The 17,280-nt window shown below is 48.7% G+C and overlaps 1 protein-coding gene across 2 annotated transcripts in view; it reads right to left on the bottom strand.

Moving 5' to 3' along the window:
• Positions 1-17,280, bottom strand: part of PDIA5 (protein disulfide isomerase family A member 5) — a 92,041-nt gene that overhangs the window by 12,928 nt on the left and 61,833 nt on the right. For both annotated transcript variants that reach the window (XM_043594331.1, XM_043594332.1), the window contains exons 11-13: positions 16,206-16,342; positions 3,348-3,418; positions 2,640-2,800 (exon numbers count right to left, since the gene is read on the bottom strand). In XM_043594331.1, coding sequence (XP_043450266.1) covers positions 2,640-2,800; positions 3,348-3,418; positions 16,206-16,342 — 369 coding nt within the window. The remainder of the gene's footprint in view (positions 1-2,639; positions 2,801-3,347; positions 3,419-16,205; positions 16,343-17,280) is intronic.

Genomic DNA, 17,280 nt, shown 5'->3' with positions numbered 1-17,280 from the left:
TGTCTTCCTCCCTTTTCTTTCTCTAGGTCCCCTGCCCTAACCCTGGCTCGTGGCCAACACCTGACCTCCCTACTCTACCTTATCCCTGAATCCTGCCTCCCCGGGCTGGCCTGCTGGTGGGCCTGTCTCAGTCACTCACAGCACACTTGTGTACAAGCCTGGAAACACCATCGGCCTCACCCAAATTCCTCACCCTGCTCCTGCGTGACAGGCCTCGGTCCTCCATCTCAGAGCTATCTGCTGTTCATGCTCTGCCTGAGAATTCTTTCTGAGTTCCCAAAAGAACTACTATTTGTCTCTGGGCAAGGCCGCCAACCTCTCTGAACCTAAGTTCCTTCATCAAAGAAATAGGAATAAAAACTCTTGACCTCATAGGATCTGAGGATGAAATGGGCAACAGATACAAAAGCAATTGGCAAAGCCTGGGAAGGTATTGCCACTTATGTGGCAATACTGTCAGTTATAGATCCAAATAACAGCTGGCATCAATAATAAAAACAGCTTCCTTTCTCTGAGTATTGCCACACCACACACCGTGCTAAGCACAATAGTCTAATTTAATTCTCTAGATGAGTCTTTGGGAAAGTGTTGTCTCCGTTTTACAGATGGGAACAGGCTTGGTGAGGTCAAGTAAATGGCCCAGGGTCACAATCTAAGCACAGGTCTCTTAGACTCCAAAGTCCATGTTTTACCCTCAGTGCTTTTCAGGTGCTCAGCAGCAGAGAGACTCTGCAAAGAACAGACACAGCTCCTCTGTGCTCACTACCTGCAGCCAGGCCTCTCCTGATTCCCTCAGCTCTCCTACCACAAGTGCAAGCACCAAGAAACTGCCTGAACCCCACCCTGTTCAATCCTCCCAGGATACCAGCTCTGGCACCGGAGGGAGGCTGGAGAGGCAGGTGTGAATGGCAACCTGCTTCTGACGCCAGAAAACCCAGAAGAGGGAGTACCTTGTCCCTTCTGGAAGTGAGCCACCACTCGCCTCTGATCCCTAAGAGGAAGGCCAGGCTATTCTGAGAACCTGCCCCCAGTGATGAGCAGGACAAAGTGGGAGAAGCTGAGACTAGGACCTCACTAGTGCACCCACCTCTTCCCAGGGGTCTCTCCTGAACCTAGTGGAACCTTCGTTCCCATTCTATAAGTGGGTATTTCTCAAAACACTATGGCTGTGGGTTCCATTCCCACTTCCTGAATCAAAGCTTCAGGGACAGCAGCTCCAGGATCTGTACTTTAAACAAGCACCTCAATACAATGTGACACATATATACTCCTAAGTTTGAGCACAAATGTCCTAACAAAGTAACTCAATCTAGATGCTGCTATTTTGCTTGGTTCTCATGTCACATTTGACCCTAAAGTCTTGGTTTTCATATGGGAATATACTATGCTTTGTACCAGGACCTCAGCAAAGGCTGGAATATGTCTTCTTTTACTTTATCTCCCCTGCCTACCCAGTGCTGAAATGAGGAAATATTCCCAAATATTCAAGGGTGTGTGTGTGTGTGTGTGTGTGTGTGTGTGTGTGTGTATGTGCACGCATCTTGGGGGAAGGGTGTAGATAGGAGAAAGTCTCCTTAACTACGTCCTAACAATTTCTGCCTCTGAAGCAAGGCCTGGGACTTCCTCCATTTCCCAGGGTACCTGTGTAATGGTTCTTCTTCCTCATAGGACAGGGAAATGCTAAGAACTGGAGGTTCCAAAGACCTTGGGTGAGGAGGAGGTCCTTGGGCTAGTAATTATGAGGCTACTCAGGTTCTCTGGACTTGCAGGCTGTTATGGGCTGAGTTGTGACCGTACCCACCCCCCAGCCCCCATTTACATGTTGAAGTCCCAGCCTCCAAGTACCTCAGAATGTGACTGTACTAGGAGACAGGGTCTTTAGAGAGAAAATTAAGTTAAAATGAATTCACTGAGATGAGCCCTACCCTAATCTTACTGGTGCCCTTCCAAGAAGAGGAGATTAGGACACAGACACAGAGGGAAGACTGTGTGAAGACGTGGAGAGGAAGAAGACAGTCAAGGAGAGAGGCCTCAGAAGAAACCAGCTCTGCTGACGTCTCATCTTGGACTTCTGGTCTGTGGAACTGCGAGAAAATAAACTTCTGCTGTTAAGCTCCCAAGTCTGTGTTACCTGTTGTGATAAATCAGCAAACTAATACATACACTGAGGGAGCTCTTCACAATCTGTATTGTCAGCCCCAGACCACCACAGGTTGCCTCGTGGACACATTACCGGAGGCCTGGTCAACCACCAGCAGACCTGGTCCTGAATGAGTTCAGCTCTGAGCGTGAAGAGCTGTGTGTGTCCTCCAGCCATCAAAGCAGATGGAATAAAACGCCATGAGGAAGCCTGGGGCTAGGTCACGGGGAGAGGGGGTGGTCTAAGAAGACAGACATGCCACCCGCTGCACTGGTGCTGGTGAAACTGTATCCGGGAAGGCTACCAGTGACATGCTGCGTGAGAACATGTGGCCAGCACCCCAGAGGTGGCTTTAGAATTGGAGAAATCCAGTCCGCCTTGGCTCCTGTGGCCCTCAGCCAGGGTTAGCAGCCTCTAAGGTTTACTCTGTCTCCTCCAGGCCTGTTCCAGTGGCTGCCAGCCAGGAGTCAGGATGTGCTACTGAGACCACAACACTTACTTTCGCATCCACTCAATAAAGTTCTTCTTTGTTCTGAGCGCAGGCACTGCATATTTCTCTCCATTCTTAAAATACTTCAATGTAGGAAACTCGGAGATGTGGAATCTTTCTGCCAGGGCCTTGTTGACAGTGGCATCGACAGCTGCAAGGACACCAGAGCTCTGGGATGGGGGAGAGGCCAACCATGCATGACAGCCTCAGACACCGTGCTGGCAGAAGAGGAGCCCAGATGCCAGCCCCCAACCCGCCCGGGACCTGTCAGTGTTTCACTGGGAGTGGCTGTCTCCCTGGGCTCATATATTCCAGGGAATGACTGCACACTAGAAAGTGCATTATTTCTCATTTGTGGGCTGAAATGAGACTTTTAAATCTGCCCTGCCAATTAGGCTGTGTAGACTGTGGCCGTTCCCAATAGCCAGGGTCCCAGAGCAAAGAGAGAGAACTTTGAGGCTTCACCGCAGAGCCATGACCTGGCGGAGGCCGCATGGACAGCGTGGGAACACGACCCCATCGTCTCTCTGCACCGCTCCATCCCTGCTACGGGCCCCACTGTCTACAACATGTGTACTCAGGGACAGTGACGTCCTGCAGACCTCAGGGATCAGGGAAGTGGCTGCGGAGCCTGCGCGGGAAAGTCACTGTGATGATTCAGGTCACTGATTCTTCAGAAGAAAATGGTGGTGGGGAGGTTAAGAAAAGGAAGCTTACGTCTGCTTCTCCATGGAGGACTTCTGCTGCATTCTCAAACTCTGGCTTCATTTTCTTACAGTGACCACACCCTGTGGGAAGAAATCAAGAGAAAACATCCCCTTGGCATGGAGGCTCCAGTGATGCCCCTGCCTCTGTGCAACAGATGGGCCCTATTCACAGACACCAGGGGGACCTGAGAGAAAAGGAGCAGCACCAGCTCAGAGGCAAGAAATCTTTTCCCTAATCCACTTGGTAGAGAGGGGAAGGTGTGCAAGAGGCAAAAAATGAAGTCACTACATGAAAAAGACTGGCTATATGTATCTATAGGTCCTATACTGGATATATGCATATATAGGTCCTGTGTGCCAGGCACTGCTATAAGAGCTTTATATCCTCACAACAGCCCTGCAAGGTATAACCTGATTATCTCCATTTTGTAGATGAGAAAACTAAGGCACCAAGAAGGTAGGGGACTGGCCAAGGCTACTTACACTGCCACAGGTCACAGAGCCAGGGTGCAAACCCAAGCAGTGTGGCTGGAGGCCACAGTCACAGGCAGTGTGTGCTTCCCAGCACCACTACCACTGCCATCCCCTTCCCCAGGGGCAAAGGGAGCCCGAGGCTTGAACCGGGAATAAGCATTCACAGAAGCAAAAATACATTCCAATTGTCCCCACAGGAGAGGATGTATGATATGACAGGCACAGGGATCAGGCCTGTCATTTCCAAATGCCTATTTCTTCATATAAAGATTGCTCTGCCCTCTCCTCCAACCACACACATGCAGTAACATCATGAATAATAAAATTTGATACATTAAAAAGTAAACAAACACTTTGATAGGTGATGTCAGGACATTTGTACATGGCTTTCATTTTAGTAGAGAGTACTTTCTGGCTTCTAACACTGCAGAGGCTGTGAAGCAAGGAGGTCCAGACTGGCTCAGGCTCGGGACAGCTGAAAGGTGAACCTGGCTGCGTGGGGGCCATGCTTGAAGCAGGCTAAGCAGAAGGCAGGGACAGAGCTCGGCCTTCTCATGGGGGTACGGCTGTGTGGAAGCCAACAGCACTGCAATTCTGTAGCTAACTTGGGAGAAAGGGAGGCAGACAGACATACCAGTATTAGCAGAGGAGACCTCCCACAGCCTCCGGAAGCCACCAGGCCATGGGAAGGGCTTTCCTGCTTCCATCTGAGCACTTGGCTGGGGCAAAAGTTCCTGTCTTCTCCAAGGTCACTCCTGCAGAGCTCAGCCCCAGGGGGTACCAGAACACAAACATGTCCCCTCCACCCCTGTCTGTTCTCAGCTTCCTCAGTCCACGCTTACCCGTTCCTCCTAGGGACAAGGGGTTCCCACAAGGGGCTATGCTGCATCCGCCCTCCCCCACCCACACACTGATAGTAGAAACTTTAAGTGATCATGCAGCATCCAGGCCAGAGCCATCAAGCCCCTCTTTGGACAGAGCACTCTGGGGAGCCATGAGAGGACTCAGTGGATAGAACTGTCCCTGATGGAATTCAGCCCAGGGAGCAGCTACAATTCTCAGTGGCACCAGCATTTTGGTCTTTCTCAAATGGGCCCAAGGATAAGGGAAACCTGTGGGTTCATGGTCTGACTACAGCCCACTCAGGATGCCATGAACCATAGATCACCATGACATTGAAACATAAGAACATCATTTGCCAGAAATGAACACTGAGTGCTATCACAAGCCATTAGTCACTTTCTAAGCAATTAGGTTACAAAGGATTGTTTTGTTTTGTTTCGGTTAAGTTTATCTAGAACTGAAAACATGTTTTCCCCAAAGAAACAATTTCATACACAGATTCTAGGCAGGTTCTCAGGAAAGACTATAAAAACCCATTTAACAGAATGTGCCTGAAGCATATAGAGCATGCAGTGCTATTTCTACTTCACTGAACTGTCCCCCAGATGGAAAACACACGATCCAGCTCCAGACACCACACAGGCCTCTGTCTGTGGCGAGCAGCTACCCACAACAGCAAGAGAGAGCATCTTCCTCAGCTCAGGGTGGGACTCTGGGCCTTCTTGGGTCACTGACACTCTTAAGAATTTAATAAAAGCTTCTCCTTCCCTTCTCCCAGACTGATGCGTATAAAGTCCAAATTTACGTATAACTTCATAGGGATCCGATCCCCTATCTGGCTCACAGTCCCCAGTTAAAAGCCAAGGCACACAAGGCCCAACTCCAAGGCATTCTATCCCATGGGAGGTGGGGCAAAAGAGCACAGAGCTGTCCCTACAGGTGTCCAGGCTCAAGTGTCCATTCACACCAATCCATGTGTCAGGAGTAATGGAATATTCTGCAGAAGAGTCTACTGACTTGATGTGGAATATACTAAAATGAACTTTTTTTTCCTGGTTCTCACTAAGAGCAAAGGAGTAAGTCATTCTCTGGAGCTTATGGTCAGGATGAAGCGGTTCTAGAATTCTTAAAGTGGACCCCCACTCCTTCGGCCTGCCTCCAGGCTGACAGCTCCAGGCAGCCTGCCCCAAGGGATCACCCATTCTCCCGTTCCCAGACTGGCCCTTCCTGACTGTGGTGGTGGAGGCTCACCTTGCATGAAGAGAAGTCAGGAAAAGGAAGCTCAGAGGAACTCCTAATGCTGATCTGTCACCCAAGAATTCAGCCTGCCCTGGAGAAGAGGAAGTGAGTAGCCGGGGTCACCCACTCAGTCCAGTGGAGACCTGGGCTCAAGGCTCCAACTGGCCTCTAAAAAAGGCAGGAGTGGCAGGGAGACTCACCCCTGACCACCTTCTCCCATAAACAAGATATGAATGGTATCGTCAGGCCAAGTGCCAGCAGGGCCCGTGGTCAAGGTGGGCAGTGCGATGGACTGGGGACTGGGGGGAGGGAAGATAAAGAAAAGCCAGCCATTGCCACTAACAGAAAACCACTATTTCTTTCCAAAATGTCCCAGTCAATGTGACAGGACCCCTGAAGATAAGAGAATTCACCTTCATACCTTTATCAAGTTCTGGCCCTTTGATGCCACTGTCCTGCTGGGGTAGCAAATAGACTTCCATATCACCTGCTAGCTTCTATCCGTGGTGGGCCAGAGATGGACTCTGAGCCTGAGAATTGGCTCACTGGGAGGAAGGGTCTATCACAGACATGGGACGGACAAGTGGAAGATATGCCGGGAAATGTCCAGCCTCTTTAGTTTGCACTCATGCCTCTCTCCTGGACTTCTGGCCCGGTCTCCCAGAACTCTCCTTAAGATAATAAAAGTACTTGCTCACTGTACTGGGCTTTGCCAGCCCAATGAGACAGATGGGACAAGCTCATTAGAGCCAGAGATGGGCCCTGACATGGGATTGAGGTGGATCTTCTGGCTGGAGTTCCCATCACTGTGTCCACATGACACAAAATTCCCCCAAAATTCTTCTGTCCATCAGCACCCACTCCTCATCATCACAGCCCTTGCCCTGATGGACCAGGCATCTCCACACAGTGGCTACCAGGCTCCGGCCCCTACCCTGAGTCTTTGGTTCATTCCATCCCCACCAAACCAACCATTTCTCTTCTACTCACAAAGTACTTATTCATATATTTCCATGGCATTTAATTTCATACTGCCTTGTGACTGTTATATTGCTGTCTTCTGATATTTAGGAGCAGCCAGGACATCTTTTCAAGACATAAATCAGATAAAACTCTCTTGGTTATAACTTTGCAATGGCTGTCCATTACAGGTACATCAAAATCCAAACTCCACCATGGCCATAAACTGCACGCCATCTGACTCTCCCACCCACCAACCTCAGCTCCTGTCACCTCCCTCCTGTCCTCTGATCTGCAACCTGTGGCCTTCTTTCTGTTCTATCAGACCAAGCTCACTTCTACTTCACGGGTCTTCATGTACTCTCACCTGGAACATGTCTTTTCCCCATGTCTGTGCACAGCTGACCACTTTCACATCATTCAGGTGTTAGCTCAGATGTCACTTCCACGGAGAAATTCCCTGACCATCTAATCCAGAGGAGCCTCACACCATCATGTTCTCTTCCAATATCCTATTTATTTTCTTAACTGTACTCAAAACAACTGGAGTAATCAGGAGGTGCCTATGGTGGCTCAGTCAGTTAAGCATCTGAATCTTGATTTCGGCTTGGGTCATGATCTTGTAGTTTGTGAGTTCAAGCCCCGCTTTGTGCTTTGTGCTGACACAGTGAAGCCTGCTTGGGATTCTCTCTCCCCCTCTCTCTGCGTCTCCCCAGCTCGTGCTCTCTCTCAAAATAAATAAATAAACTTTAAAAAAACAACAACTAGAGTCATCTTCTTACTTGAACCTGTCCATTCCAACTGGAATGCAAGCTCTGTACAGACTTGGCTGTGTGTCTAGCTCACCACCATATCCCTGATACTGAGGATGGCAGTCAACACACATTTTGGATGAGTTAACTTCATGCCTATACTGTTCAGGTTTACACCTGTGCGCACAAGGTTTAACTGGACTAAATTCTTTTGGGGCAAGAGTCATGCTTGTATCCGAATAGTTGCTAGTTTGACTATTTAGTATTAACTGGCAGCCAAGCCAGTTACTGGGTACATACCCACCCCCTGCCCACCATTTATTCACTTCTGCTCCTTACAAGGTCTGTAAAACATCTCTGGAAATCTCCAACATCTATGGATTTTGTTCTACAGCTTCTCCTTCATACCCTAGAGTACTCTTCCCCTTGCTTACAGCACCAGTTCCCTCTGCTTCCTGAACAAGATACGAAGGCTAGGCAATAAACCTCTGTAAAGAGAGTTATGACAAGGAGAATGACCAGGCCCCAAAGAAGAGAAAGGTCTGGCCAGACGAACATCTCCCTTGCTGGCACCCACCTGTTCTGGAGCTCTGTGGGTCCTGGGCAGTGCCTGCCTTGACCCCAGCCCCAGCCTTTTGGGCCTGGCCTTCAGGATGTCCTGGCCGTGGGGGCTGCGTGAGAGCCAGAGGAGGAGGTTACAGAGCAGAAGCAGGACTCCAGCCCACTGAGTTTTAGTGTCCTGATTGTGATTTGATAGGCCATTAAGTTTTACTGCCAAACTTCCTTGTTGGGTTTTTATCATCTGTGTAAGTGCACTTACGCTGATTTTCATGACCTGGCACAGGGGCTGCGTGTCAACTCCTCGAGCACATTCTTTTCTGGCTGTGGGAATGTTAGCCTCCCGTCAACCCCAAGCTTTCCAATTCCTCTGGATTACACCAACTTTAATTATACCTATGATTTTATTACAGATCAGCTATGGAGACTTCCCTGGATCCTGGAACCAGGATTTTCCAGGGGACCAGATTAATCTGGAAAGCTCCCATGTAACTGGGACCCTATAGGGAGCCTGGATTTTCCTATCCACATTCCTGCTGCCTTGCCTGGAACTTGGCTGAGAGCATGTCAGGAAGTGGGGCTCCTACAGATGCTAGCAGACACACTCACATTTTAACACTGTGATGAGCTCCTCCAGGGACCGCAGGGCTCTTTCAAAGCTTCTAGCTGTATACACAACAAAGCTGACTCGTAGATACTCACAGACACTCTGGGGGCAGGCTCACACACTGATGGATGCCTCCATCCATCACACAGCCCTCTTCTTGTGCAAAAAGAGAGTGGTTTTTTTTTTTTTTTCTCTTCCTTTACATTAGTGGAAAATGTAGATAACAAGCTTTTAAATTTTTTCTTCCAGGCTTCTATCCTAAGGAAATAATCTGACATGTGGACAAATATTTATGCATGAAACTGTTCTCTGCAGTGTGATTTATCATGGGGAAATACGGTAAACAACTCGAACCTGCAACATTACGGTGCTGGCTAAGTAATTTATGGTGCCATTATACAATGGAATATTATGTGACCACAAAAAGCATGTACAAAAAAGAATTTTTAATAACATAAGAAAACACAAGATAATTTTAAGAAAGATGTAAAGGAAAAACATGCATGGAAAAAAAGGACTTAAATAAAATTAAATCCTTTCTTCCCATCTGGTACAACAAGATGAAGAATACAGAGGAATTAAAGAACAAGATGAAAAAACAAAAATATTAGAACAAAATGCAGGGCACTGGTTTTATAACCTAGGGATGGATTTCCCAGGCAAGCCATGAATCCCAGAGGTCAAGATGGGGAAAGACAGGCTTGCAGAAGGCTCAGGGGTGCAGGTTTTAATCCTGCCTCTATCTTTTTGGCTAAGTGACCTTTGGCCAGTTTCTCAACCTTCTGGTGCCTTTCTGTTCCAACCTATAAATTAGGGAAAATCATGATATCTACTTCTTAAGATCTGTTGTGAATATCAAATGAGTTAGTAGATACAAACTGCTTAGAACAAATGCCTGATCCATGGTAAGTGCTCCATAAATATTCTACTTAACTATTTGACTACAAAAAAGGAAGCTTTTGTACAATGAAAGGCACCATAAAGTTAGAGCTAGTAACAGACTACAAAGAGAACACGTGGCTCGCGTGAGAAAACATATTAAGATTACTATCGATAAGTATAGAGTTCCAGCTCGAGAAGAAAAAAAACCAGCAGAAAAATGGGCAAAGGATACGAATAAGTGGTTCACAGAAGAACTACGGAAGGCTGACTAGCACATGAAAGGATGCTCAATTTCTCCAGAGGCCAAGGAGCTGTGGGCAAGTTGCCCTTTTGCCCAGTTTGGCAGGAATTGAAAAGGCGGACAGTATCCGTGGCTGGCAAGGATGCAGGCTGTCACACACTGCCAGGTGTGGCAAAGACTTTCTGGAGGGAAGCTGGCAGTATCTATCAAAGCTCAAGCACACTCATCCTGTGGTCCAGAACTTCAGTTTCAGGAGTGAGTCATGAATATTTAGACATGTTCCCGAATATATATGCTTACAAATGTTCACTGCACTGTTTGACTAATCAAAGACTGGTGGCCAATGTCTATCACTAGGGAATGGTTTAAAATCTATATCTCAATTATTAAATACTATTCAATGGTTGGAAAGATCGAGGTAGATTTATATGCCAACATCTACATGTACACAAAAACATCTTCAAGACCCACTGGTAAGTGAAAAAAAGCAAGCCACAGAAGAAGACAGGAAATGATACTATTAACATAAAAAACCTAAACTCAAAACACTGATATTTAGGTAGAAGCACAAAAGGAAGAGAAAGATGTTCCAACTGGTAGCAATGGTCAACCCCAGTAGGGGCTCAGGGGAGGGAGTGGGGACTTCATTGTTCATACTAGATTCTTCTATATCCCTTGAACCTTGCGCTGCCAATAATAAAAACGTTAGGGGCGCCTGGGTGGCTCAGTCGGTTAAGCGTCCGACTTCAGCTCAGGTCACGATCTCGCGGTCCGCGAGTTCGAGCCCCGTGTTGGGCTCTGGGCTGATGGCTCAGAGCCTGGAGCCTGCTTCCGATTCTGTGTCTCCCTCTCTCTCTGCCCCTCCCCCGTTCATGCTGTGTCTCTCTCTGTCTCAAAAATAAATAAATGTTAAAAAAAAAAAGTTAAAAAAAATAATAAAAATGTTAATATTATCCTTATGTTGTTTGTGCAATTAAAAATAAAAGTGATAGCATGAAGAACTATTATGGCATGACAATTACACAAATCCACACATGTCAGAAAAAAACTCTATTTACCTATATGTTGATTGAAAAAATAAAAAAAAAAGGGGGGGGAAATAAACTAGAAAGAATGACGCCAAAAAGTGACAAGTGGTTGCTTCTGGATAACGGGATTGTAGGTGGTTTTTTTCCACCTTGATCATTTATACTTCTCTGTACCTTCTAGATTTTATACAAAGATCATATTAATTGAGAATAAGACAGAAAGTAAGAAGCAGAAAATCTGGAGTCTGACAGGGCTCTGCTACCGAGCCGAGGGAGACAGCCCAGCTCCTGGAAGGCAGGCCAGACCCAGCAGCCTCCAGCACACGTTTCCAAGAAAACCCCTGGACCTGTTGCCCAGGAATGCAGGTGGATGCGGCAGGGGTGCACCGGGGGGGGGGGGGGGGGACACAAGCTACTTCTCGGGGACACCCTCCCTGTGAGCCCTCCTTTGCTCCTTCTACCAGCCCCACGTAGGTGACGCTCCCTCAGGTAGTGTCCTTCCGTGGCCCAATGCAGGGCTGCAGGCACACAGACGGGGGGAGCAGGTGGGTGTTCCTGCAGCCAAACACACAGTGACAAGAAGATGAGGACAATGCATTCTGACTTTTCTCCTTCAGGAAGTTGCAGAAAGAAACGAAAGGCTCCAGGAGCGGCAGTAGTCCGTGTTCGGCCACCACACCCTTTTTGGACACTGTCCTCTGTGGGGTCAGAGAGCTGGGCCTGGTGCTGCAGCCTCCCTCGTCCATGCCAGGCCCCACACTGAAGGCCAGATGGATGCAAAGGGGGAAGTGCTGAGCCATGGAGGGTTGCCCCAGGGCTACGAGTGAGGCCCCCACTCTATCCCTACACTGCACAGCACACACCCTCCTCTCAGAGCCCACTGCTCACACTCAGACTGTCCTCCGCAGGAGGCTCATCCCAATTCCAGAAGGCGAGGTCCACGGAGCAAACCTGCTTGTAAATCTCAGCCCCTGTCGTTCCCTCGGTGTGATCTGGGCCAGGACTGGAGCTAACGTACGTGGAGGGCCCTGCACTGTGCTGAGCCTGTGCTTATTTGCTCAGTGATGACTCAGGCATCAGATGTAGAGGCTGCAGAAGATCTGTGTGAGGTTTCTAACCCACTCCAGCTAGAAGGCAAGGGTGAGGGAAAGAAGGTAATAAGGCAAGAGGAGAGGCTGAGGTGGAAAGTAAGTGGCAAGAAAGCTGGAAAAGATGGTAAAGAAGCAGGAGGCCACTGGAGGTTTGATAATAGGCAACAACAGGGGCTTTTCCTGCCAAGAATCCAGGGGGTCAGCTCCATAGGTACCCTGTGAAAGTTCAAGCACAGAACCAAGTGATTTGCTTCTGGAACGTACAGATGCCAGGGAGCACCCACCTGGGGCAGGCATCAGTCAGGTGGAAAGCTGAAGATCCTTTCTCTTCCTGGCCTTTCAGAGTGGAACCGGGAAGCATCTGACATTGAGCAAGCACATACTCTCTGCATAGAAATAACACTGCAAAGAGGGACCATGACTCTTTCTGGGAGTCAGTGTCAGGAATGTTAATTTTCTTCTCTATATTTTCCTATATTATCCCTTTATAAAATGTACATGCATCCCTTTTTAATTACCAGAAAGTCAGAAAAACAAATTCAGCTTTTTAGTTTGAGCCCTATTTCAGACTATTGGCATCTTTAAAAATCTTAAATGCAATCGTTCAGTATTTTAGCTAGCTATCCTTTTTCCAGCTCTAACCCTTGCAGATTTAGAAGTATGCCTTGTTTTTTAGAGTGTTAACAAAACTGTTGAATAAAAAACAAGTACCACCCTCTAGACAGAGCCAGGCCTGACTCACATTCATTCAGCACCAAGGAGGTGCTCCTGTCAGGGCGGCCCCATCCCACCCCTCTTATCCATACAATCAGGAAAACGGAGATTTGCTTTTGATAAAAGAAAGACGTGCTAATTCACGAACCTAGTAATTACGTCCTAAGAGACAAATCAAGCACATCCAGCAATCCTTAGTAGAAACTATGGTCTCCTGTGTTGAAAGATCCCAACTTGTTCTTCTAAGCCTCCAAACGGTCTGCTTCTAAACCACTTCCTGTTTGCTCTGGGATGGAAGCCTGTAATACTACTGATTTCCAGCATTCACCTTTTATGCACTTGGGAAAACTAGGACAGCACTGCCAGTCTCTGGCCTCCTGCCGTTTATCCTTTTCCCCAGGTCAAATGCCACAAAAGTGGTTTCCTAAGCACTGCAGGTTATGGGGAGCACTCCAGCATAAGACACACAGCTAGGCAGCCAAAAGTTCGGTGCTTGCGGCTCTCCCCTCTTGGGTTCCGAATTCTCTCAAAACTGCGTGCATTCCCTCCCTTCTCAGATGACAGACCATGTTCCTGGATACGGAAGTACTGTGCAGAGAGATTATCCAATGGGAAGCCATTCCCCTCTGACAGGAACAGTAACAGGCAGCTCATCAGGAAGTTTCCCCTCATGCTATTGCCCTGATCCCTATCACTGCTGGTCCAGCAGAAATAAACCCACACAAGCACACATGCGCACAGCCAGGGGGCTAGCAGGTACTTCATCTGGGAACGCAGGGGCCCTCACAGGCAGACACCCACCAGCAGAAGCCGCAGACGTCTCCCGTTTGCTAAGTTTGAAATCAGAGCCCCCTCAACAGGGCTCTACACAGAGCGGGGTGGCTTTCAAAATATTTATTAATAACAATGACTAATGGGGAAAACAAGAGCCATCTGGTTTCTGGCTCTCTTTCTCTAATTTAGCTCTAAAAAACTTTATTAGTTTGTTTTCTCATTCTTTAAGCCCTTATTCCATGCCCACAGATGACCTTGGGTGGGGGAGGGGTGAAGTAATGAACAAGATCCTTCTGGTTCAGGGAGGGAAGAGGGTAAGGGACAGACAGGTTCCAGGCCCCAGACCCTGTAAGCATCAGCTACTACAATAGACTGCTCACAACCAAAGACTACAAGAAAGAACACAGACAAAAATTACCCAGTGTGCAACCCAGGTTCTGAAAAAGAAAGGGCTTAATAAACAATTATTAAACAATTCCAATATGGGGCGCCTGTGAGGCTCAGTGGGTTAAGCACTTGACTTCGGCTCAGGTCATGATCTCATGGTTCGTGAGCTCGAGCCCTGCTTCAGGTGAGCCCCGCTTCTTTCTCTCTCCCTCTCTCTCTGCCCCTCACTCACTTGTACCTCCCCTTCTCAAAAAACAAAACAAAACAATCCCAATGTATCTGGTACATATTGTTTTGGAATAATATACAGGATTCATCAAAGGGGTCCATACTCTTCACGCTGAGATGCATAAACCACAAATCACTGCTCACACCATTCTGTACTGTGTCAGGAACTGGGTAGGCTCTCTTGATGCAGGCTGCAAGGACCGACATGCAGGGGTGACATTCCCAGGGAGGAACTGATCACAGTCAGCCAGTACTGCTGGGACAGGGATGCAGGCGGGGTGATCCCAATTCTAGACGCAATGTAACTTGCTGCCAGACTGGCTTCCATCAGCAGCTCTGACATGGGTGGGGAGAGCACATCTCAGCCAGGAAGACGCTGCAGGGCTCACTGGCAGGCAGCTTTTCGGTTCCTGCCAACCACAGGGACACGCTCACTAAGGCCCTGGCAGGGCTGGGGGTGAAGTGCTCCCAAGGCCCCATCATCACCCTTAAGCAGGAAGCTCTTTGAAACTTAGTTGTTTGCATGTTTTGTCAGTTTTCTAGAAATTCAGAAAAAAGGGTATAGGAATACTTTCCTTTGGATTCTCTTAAAAATCTGGCACTCATTAGAAAGAAAGGAGCTGAAGAAATCCCCAATGGTGATCTGCTTGTGAACAGCTCCCAACTAACCAAACCCATGCGATACAGCAGAGAAAGGGGAGAGTGGGGAGACCAGGGCTCAGCAGTATAGGACTTATACAGCAATGTACAATTTGTGCCATTTCTCTGTGAGACAGTCTCCTTGTCTGTAAAATGGGGCTAATCACACTTGCCTTTTGGCGCTGTGGGTAAGGTAAAAGGTGATCCTAGGGGGAGCCACTTTATCACCACAGGGTGATACACAGCTGTTAGCATAAAGATCCCTACACATGCGACGATTAATACTGCATTCTCCTCACTGAATATGCCTCTATGGACAGGACGGTTTATGGCACTGATCTACAAAGTAGTTATTTATAGGGGTGTCTGGGTGGCTCAGTCGGTGAAGGATCCAACCCTTGGTTTTGGCTCACGTCATGATCTCATGGTTTCGTGGGTTCGAGCCCCATGTCAGGCTCCATGCTGATAGTACGGAGGCTGCTTGGGATTCTCTGTGTCCCTCTCTCTCTGCCCCTCCCCTGCTCGTGCTGTCTCTCTCAAAATAAACAAATAAACTTTAAAAACCAAAATAAAATAAACCCAAAGTGGTTATTTCTTGCTTGTTTTTCTTCACAATCTCTTTCCTGCCATCACTGGACCAAAGAGCTGGCAAGAAGCTCTAAGAGAAGAGCATGCCCCACCTCCCATCTGTCCCAGGGTGCCGAGGACCCTGGGCACCCATGGCAGTGGGCCTGACTTTCCTAGGAACTCTGTGTCCCAGGGCTGTCATCCCCTTGCTCACCCCTCCAGGTGCAACCTTCTCCCTCTTGGAAACAAATTATAATCAATTTCTCCATTCTCCAAGAGGATGGGGAGGACACTCGCCTAGAAAACTCCTGAGGCCTCCCAGTCATTATTGCAGACACCTTTTACAGCACTCACACATTTCCCTTCCTTGATCCACTGTGGCCACTTCAGGGCATGAAACTTTCAGGTGAAGCAGAAGGAAGGCATTTTACATGCTGGGGGATCTGAGGCTCCAGACCTGGCCTCGCTGGGCCATCTCAGCTGCTGGGCAAGATACGGGCTCTGTTGGGGCCTCAATTTTCCCCACCTAGATTAGAAGTGATTACTGTTCTCGGTAGTATCTCAGGACCCCTCCAGTCCTAATTCCTCCAATTCTGGGAAATTTATTTGCATTTCCCAACTTATGCTGACTTAGGGGAACGTACTCAGGCCTACTAGGTTGAGGTGAGGAACACCGGGGCCCGATGAGGACATGGGTACTGTTCCAATGGTGATGCAGGGTGGGCTGTGTGTGCCGTGGGGGCGGGGAACCTTGCCTGGCACCAGTGCATCCTGGCATAGAGGAGGCATCCAACAGGCCAGTGCTCACTGGACTCGTGTCCCAGAGCAGTGCCTGTCCTACGCTGAGAGAGGAAAGGCTGTGGCAGGAGCAAGGTTCCACTCACATGGGGCGTGGAACATGACGAGAACAGAGGAGTGTTCCTTCACAAACTGGTCAAAGTCTTCGTCGGTCAGGTGATAAACGGAGCCGCCCTCATCTGCCCAGGGAGTCTCGGGGACCTGGGGCTGTGGCGGCTGCGGACTGGAAGACCAAAAACAGGCAGAGCTCAGAGCAAGCCCGGGGCCTGAGCAGCCCTTACGAAATCCAGCCCCCTGGTGAAAGCTCCCACTGGCTCATATGGCCTGCTGCAAGGGCTCACCAGAAACTCCTCAGTGGAGAAGCCAGGGGTGAGCAATCTGGCCCTGCCCACCCTGCCTTCCCCTGAGAGCCCCAGAAGTGCAGAGCTGATGTCTTCTTATAAATAATGGCTTTCAGCCAGAGCTCCCTAGGCAATTCAAGAAACCCCACTTCCTCCCAAGAATCTGGGGGTTTGATAGCATCTCAAGCTCTTTCAAACTTCCAGCAAACTGGCAAGAATAAATAGCAACAAAAAAGTGACCTTTGGAAAAGCTCTCTGTTGTGCTTGGTAGCTCCCCACAGGAAGGGCAGAGAGTGGGGAGAGGAAAGAATGGGGGGGCAGGGTATGTGCAGTGGTATGGAGGAAAGAGAGAGGCCAAGTGTATGAGAAAGACCAAATTTGGGCTGAGGAAGGGGCTGGGAAAGGGAGGCTGCCACATGGGTGGTGCGAGGTGTTCACTGACCCAGCATGGGAGGAAGGTTGTGACGAGGAAGAGTGAGGCCAAGGGAAACAAGATCAGGGACACCCTAACCTTGACGGCACCTACACTATATCACTAATCCTTCCTAGAGACAACTGGATAACTGGAAGGAAGTTATCTAGTTCTCTCAGAGGAAGAGCGCTGGAGCAGGAAGTCAGGCTTGGAGGTCAGTCCAGATTCCGCCTCCCCACCTGCTAGCTGAAAACCTGGGGAAGCTATCTAACCTCCCAGGAGCCTGCTTCCACCTGGGATGACCGCATGCTGGTATCTGCATCACCAGATGTTCTGGGGAGAGGCTGCAGGAGCCCTCTGTTGCTCCAGAGTTGAAGACAAGACTGCTGGTGACACAGAGCTCCGGCT

The sequence above is a fragment of the Prionailurus bengalensis genome, chromosome C2 (genome assembly GCF_016509475.1).
Source record: "Prionailurus bengalensis isolate Pbe53 chromosome C2, Fcat_Pben_1.1_paternal_pri, whole genome shotgun sequence".
Taxonomy (NCBI): Eukaryota; Metazoa; Chordata; class Mammalia; order Carnivora; family Felidae; genus Prionailurus; species Prionailurus bengalensis.
The sequence above is the reverse complement of the archived record's forward strand: the minus strand, read 5'-3'. Positions and strand labels throughout refer to the sequence as shown.